The sequence below is a fragment of the Orycteropus afer genome, unplaced genomic scaffold (genome assembly GCF_000298275.1).
Source record: "Orycteropus afer afer isolate SDZICR_OR568_19922 unplaced genomic scaffold, OryAfe1.0 scaffold00291, whole genome shotgun sequence".
Taxonomy (NCBI): Eukaryota; Metazoa; Chordata; class Mammalia; order Tubulidentata; family Orycteropodidae; genus Orycteropus; species Orycteropus afer.
The window spans coordinates 2,550,832-2,557,130 of NW_006921878.1; the positions used below are offsets into that span (position 1 = coordinate 2,550,832).

The 6,299-nt window shown below is 52.5% G+C and overlaps 1 protein-coding gene across 1 annotated transcript in view; it reads right to left on the bottom strand.

The window, feature by feature from the left end:
- Positions 1-509: 509 nt before the first annotated feature.
- The window catches only part of MATK (megakaryocyte-associated tyrosine kinase), a 10,292-nt gene continuing 4,502 nt past the window's right edge, over positions 510-6,299 (bottom strand). Inside the window, exons 7-13 of the mRNA XM_007951031.1 lie at positions 3,256-3,321; positions 2,426-2,525; positions 2,252-2,336; positions 1,954-2,027; positions 1,651-1,846; positions 847-933; positions 510-749 (exon numbers count right to left, since the gene is read on the bottom strand). Coding sequence (XP_007949222.1) covers positions 510-749; positions 847-933; positions 1,651-1,846; positions 1,954-2,027; positions 2,252-2,336; positions 2,426-2,525; positions 3,256-3,321 — 848 coding nt within the window. The remainder of the gene's footprint in view (positions 750-846; positions 934-1,650; positions 1,847-1,953; positions 2,028-2,251; positions 2,337-2,425; positions 2,526-3,255; positions 3,322-6,299) is intronic.

Below are 6,299 nucleotides of genomic sequence, written 5' to 3' on the forward strand. Positions count from 1 at the left end.
ATGTGTGGATGATGGTGGATGGATGGATGGGTGGTAGATGGATGGATGGGTGGATGCATGCTAAATGGACAGATGTGTGGATGGATGGATGTGTGGGTGGATGGTAGATGGATGGATGGATAGAGGGATGTGTGGATGTATGATGGATGGATACTGGATGGATGGGAGGATGGTGGATAGATAGACAGTGGATGGATGGGTAGATGGTTGGGTGGATCCAAAGCACATGGTCCATGGGGAGATTGGGTGTGGCTCCCTCCAGGGAAGAGGGCACCAGGGTCAGAGAGACACAGACACCCACTGTCCTTTGAACCAGTGTCTTTATTGAAGAGCAAAGCCTCTTCTTCCTGGGGTCTGTGATGTCCACGGGCTGCTGGAGCCCCTGCAGGCCTGCCCTACTCTGTGAGCCGGGAGGGCAGCTGGGCAAGCCGACCCTCCTCAGGCCCGGCCTGTGCCCTCCTGTGCCCCACATCCTCTTGGTCCTTGGGGCCACAGCCCCACTGGGGAGGTCAGGGCTCCTGGGCACGGGGTGACGTGGAGCCATCGGCCTCCTGTCCCCCCATGGAAGCTGGGGTGCCAGCGCTTCGCAGCTCCCGGGCCAGCTTCTCAGCCAGTTTGCGGAAGGGTGGTCGGCGGGCGGGCTCAGCTTCCCAGCAGCTGCTCATCAAGGCGTGGACTGGGCCTGGGCAGCCCTCAGGGGCCTCCATGCGGTAGCCTTTCTCCACAGCCTCAGACACCTCCTTCAGGGACTTCAGACAGAGTGCACACCGGCATGGGTAGGGCGTCAGAGCCACAGCCCCTAGACCCACTCAGGACCCAGCAGCCACCCCTCCTGGCCCTGCTCACCATCTTGGGGTAAGGAGCTCGGCCGTATGAGAAGACCTCCCACAGCAGGACCCCGAAACTCCAAACATCCGACTTACTGGAGAACTTCTGTGGGGAGAGAGATCAGGGTGAGGACAGCCACCTTATGTCCCAGGTACTCCCCCTGCAGGACGGCTAGGAGGTGGCTGTGGGGACAGAAATCAGGACCCCAATGGAAACGGGGCCTGATGGACACACCACTCGTATCGATTCCCACGTGCACCAGTATGGTTGTAGTCCCAGACCTTGCAAAGCCTTGTCCCTAAAAGCCCCGGCCCTGATCAAGGGGCATCAGGTAAACCAGGGGTCTGCAAACTCCAGCCGCTCGGCCGAATGGATAAAGCACTTGGCTTCTAACCACAAGGTCAGCAGTTCAAACCCCCAGCCACTCCGCGGAAGGAAGACGGGTTGATCTACTTCTGTAAAGATTTACAGCATCGGAAACCCAAAGGGTGTCTTGTCGCTATGAGTCCGAATGGACTCGATGCCAGTGAGCTTGGTTTTTTTGTTTGTTTTTTAGTGCAGCGCTGGGCGCAATAGTTCTCAAGTCCATCTCAGAGCTAGGGAAGCTGATGCCCAGACAGGGTCACACAACCGAGGGGCTGGACAGAGGCTGTAAGGGACAATTAAATGCCAAGTGCTCCTGGGGGCCAGGAGGGGCCTCTCCTTACCCACACCTCCCTTGGGGGTCCAGAGAGGTCATATGACGCACCCAGGGTCACCCTGCTGACCTGGAGCACCAAGCCGCTCCGCCTGCCCCTGAGCTCCAGGGGGTGGGCTGCTCACCCCGTGCTTCAGAGCCTCGGGCGCCGTCCACTTGACGGGCAACCTGCTGGAGTCCAGGCCCTTCCGCTCGGCCTTGGCCAGGCCGAAGTCGCTGACCTTGGCCACCAAATCCTCAGACACCAGAATGTTGCGCGCGGCGAGGTCGCGGTGCACTAGTTTCTTACTCTCCAGGTACTCCATGCCCTCGGCCACGTGCCTGGGGGGCGGGATGTCGGGCGGAGCTAGCGGGCCGCCCGCTCCCAGGGCCAGGCTCCTCCCCGCGCGATGCCAACTTTCCCCCATCTCTCCAGAAGCCCCACTCACAGCGAAAACTGCAGGAGCTGGGCGGTGTTCACGAGGGCGCGGCCCCGCGTCCGCAGGAAGTTCACCAGGTTGCCCTGCGCAACGGTACAGGCCGGGTTTCACGGCGGCTCGGGTGCCCCTCCCCCCCAGGCCCCCCTTCAGAAATCCGGCCCCGCCCCCACCCGAATCCCCCTCCCCGCTGGAACCTGGCCCCGCCCCCGCCAGAGGCTCCGCCTCCACCTGAATCCCCACCGTTAGACTCTCAGGCCCCGCCCCCTCTGGAGCCAGGCCCCGCCCCCGTCAGAGGCCCCGCCCCCACCTTGCTCACGTGCTCCATGACGATATAGAGCCCCTGGTGCAGGATCACGCCCAGGAGCCGCACCAGGTTCTTGTGCTGCACCTTCCTGGGTGTGGGGCGGGGCGGGGACGGGGGTGAGGGCGTGGCCGGGGCCCCCGCCCCGGGACCCGCCCTGCCCCCACGGCGGGGACTCACGTCATGACCGCCGTCTCGTCCAGGAAGGCCTGGGCCGTCACATCACACTTGATGTTCTTCACAGCCACCTTCTGTCCCAGGTACTCCCCCTGCAGGACGGCTAGGAGGTAGGCGTGGGGACAGAAATCAGGACCCCGATGGAAATGGAAACGGGGCCTAACAGACCACCCTCTCACACCGATTCCCACGTGCGCCAGCATGGTTGCAGTCCCAGACCGGCCCTGATCAAAGGGCATCACGTGAGTCAGGGGTGTGCAAACTCCAGCCGTTGGGCGGATTCCAGCCTGCCACCCGTTTTCAAACAGTTCCTGAGCTAATAATAGTTTTTCACATTTTTAAATGGTTGACGGAGAAACAAAAAAGAATATTTTGTGGCGTGTAAAAATGATAGAACATTCAAATGGTAGAGCCCATAAAGTTTTATTGGTGCACAGCCACACCTACTCATTTGCATACCACCTTTGGCGGCAGGTACTGTTGGAACCACAGAGCTGGGTAGACCAGATACCATCTGGGCCACAAAGCTGAAAATACTGATTCTCTAGTCCTTTACAGAAAGAGTCTGACAACCCCTGGCACAAGCCCTAGAACCTTTAGAAATAATAATTTCAGGGGATGGCATTCTGAGCAGAGGGACCATCATGTTCAAGAGCACAGAGGTCTGAAGGAATAGCTAATGTTTAGGGAGTGTGCTGGGGTTAATGTACTCCTCACAACAGCTGTTGTTAGCCCCTTTTTACATAGAGGAAAACTGAGGCTCAGCTGCACAGCTAGTAGGCAACTGAGTAGCATTCCCATTTTTTCAGTCTCCAGCCTACACCTCCACTCACCTCCAAACTCCCCCTCTCCGATCTGGGCTCCCAAGGTCAAGTGCTGCAGGTTCAGTAACCACCCGGCTGTGGAGAGGGAACCTGGTTAGTGGGGAACTGGCTCCCCAGTCCCTCTCATGGAGGAGGGCTCTCCCTGGCAAGGGACTCTGTGATGTCCCCCACAGCACCCCTGCTGTGGGCACAGGTTGTGGCTGCTGTTCCCCACATTCCCCAAGAACCATGCCCAAGACACCCCACTCCTGATACCAATTTTTATAGTTGTTGCAAGTGATGCAACATACATCTGGTCGACTTGAGGATAAAGGGGTCTCCACGAGGGATCGTGGCGGAGCTGCCCTCCTCTCTTCTGCTAGCTGGGGACATGGTGTCCACCAGACACCCCACACCCCCTTCCCTTTACAGTCCTACCTTAGACCACCTAGGAAAACTCCCAGCACAAAAAAGTACAACAAACATGTTGTTGTTAGGTGCCATCGAGTTGGCTCTGACTCATAGTGACCCTACTCTGTACAACAGGACGAAACGCTGCCTGGTCCTGCATGGTCCTCACAGTCCTTGCTATGCTTGAGCCTGCCATTGGCGCCACCGTTATCAATCCATCTTGTTGCGGGTCTTCCCCTTTCTCTCTAACCCTCCACTTTACCCAGCATGATATCCTTCTCCAGAGACTAGTCCCCAACATGACCAAAGCAGGTGAGATGAAGCCTGGCCATTCTCGCTTCCAAGGAGCATTCTGGCTGCACTTCTTCCAGGACAGATCTGTTAGTTCTTCCATAGTATTCTCCATAGTATTTTCAGTATTCTTTGCCAGCACCTCAATTCAAAGTCATCAACTCTTTCTTCGGTTTTCCTTGTTCATTGTCTAGCTTTCACATGAGTATGAGAACAAAACAACACAAAGATGGGGTGAAGGTTCCAGAATCTTCCAGAGTTCTGTCACCATCTCTACTCTGGCCTCCTCTCCTCTCCCCTCTCCTCTAGTTGGCACTGCAGGCCTCCTTTTCTTTCTCTCCAAAACTCCTCCAAATCCTGGGCCTTTAAGGTAGGACCAGGTTGGGGACACTAGTCTCCACCCAAGAAGCATTTCCCAGACACCCAGACTTCCCCAGGAAAGGCATGTTCTTCCAAGGAAACAGACTAAATAAGTAGGTACAAAACACTGTAGGGGTGGGCATGCTTGCTGCAGTCGGGTACCGTTGAGTTGCTTCTGACTCATCGCAACCCATGTGCAACGGAACAAAACACTGCCCGGCCCTGCACCTCTTCACAGCTGCTTGAGCCCATTGTTGCAACAGTCCATCTTGTTGAGGGTCCTTCTCTTTTCCGTTGACCTTCTGCTTTACCAAACACCTTCTCCAGGGACTGGTTCCCCCTGATCACATGTCCCAAGTACATGAGATGAAGTCTCACCACCCTCACTTCTGAGCAGGATTCCAGCTGCACTTCTTCCAGGACAGAGTTGTTCGTTCCTCTGGAAGTCCATGGTATATTCAATATTCTTAGCCAACACCACAACTCAAATGCATCAATTCTTCTTTGGTTTTCCTTATTCCTTGTCCAGCTCTTATATGAGGTATGAAAATACCATGGCTTAGGTCAGGTGTGCCTTAGTCCTCAAAGTGACATCTCTGCTCTTTAACACTTTAAAGGGGTCTTTTGAGCAGATTTTCCCAGTGCAAAAATACAATGTCTGATTTCTTGACTGCTTCCATGGGCTCTGATGGTGGACCCAAGTAAAATGAAATCCGTGACAACTTCAGTATTTTCTGCATTTATCTTGATGTTGCTTATTGGTCCAGTTGTGAGGATTTTCATTTTTAGGTTGAGGTGTAATCCATACTGAAGGCTGTAGTCTTGAATCATCTTAAGTGCTGCAAGTCACCTTTACTTTCAGCAAGCTAGGTTGTGTCATCTGTGTATTGCAGGTTGTTAATGAGCCTTCCTCCAATCCTGATGCCGAGTTCTTCTTCACATAGTCCAGCTTCTCAGAGTATTTGCTCAGAGTACAGACTGAATTAGTATGGTAAAAGGATACAACCCTGATGCACACTCTTCTGATTTTAAACTGTGTAATGTCTCCTTGTTCTGTTCAAACAACTGGCTCTTGGTCTATGTACAGGTTCCTATGAGCACAATTAAGTGTTCTGGAATTCCCATTTTTTTTTTTGCAATGTTATCCATAGTTTGTTATGATCCACACAGTTGAATGCCTTTGCAGAGTCAATAAAACACAGGTGAACACCTTTCTAGATGCTCTGCTTTCAGCCAAGAGCCATCCTATGTCAGCAGTGACATCCCTCGTTCCACGTCCTCTTTTGAATCCAGCTTGCATTTCTGGCAGTTCCCTGTTGATGGACTGCTGCAACCATTTTAAATTATCTTCAGCAAAATTTTACTTTTGTGATAGTACTGATATTGTTCAATAATTTCTGCATTGTTGGATCACCTTTCTTTGGAATGGGCAGTTGGTTGGCCAGGTGGCTGTCTTCCACATTTCTTGGCATAGATGAGTGAGCACTCCTTGTGTTGATTCCCTGTCTTGAAATATCTCAATGGATATTCTGTCAATCCCTGGATCCTTATTTTTTTTGCAGTGTCTTCAATGCAGCTTAGACTTCTTCCTTCAGTACCATTGACTCTTGATCATATGCTACATCTTGAAATGGTTGAACGTCGACCAGTTCTTTTTGGTGCAGTGACTCTGTATCCTTCCATCTTCTTTTGATGCTTCCTGTATCGTTCAGTATTTTGCCCATAGAATCCTTCAATATTGAAACTTGATTTTTTTCTTTTTCTTCAGTTCTTTCAGTGTGAGGAATGTCAAGCATGTTCCTCCCTTTTGGTGTTCTAACTCCAGGTCTTTGCATATTTCATCATAATACTTTATTTTGTCTCCTCCAACTGCCCTTTGAAATCTTTTGTTCAGCTTTTTTACTTCATCATTTCTTCCATTTGTTTTAGCTACTCTTCATTCAAGGGCAAGTTTCAGAGTCTCTTCTGACATCCATTTTGGTCTTTTCTTCCTTTTCTGTTTTTTTTTTTTT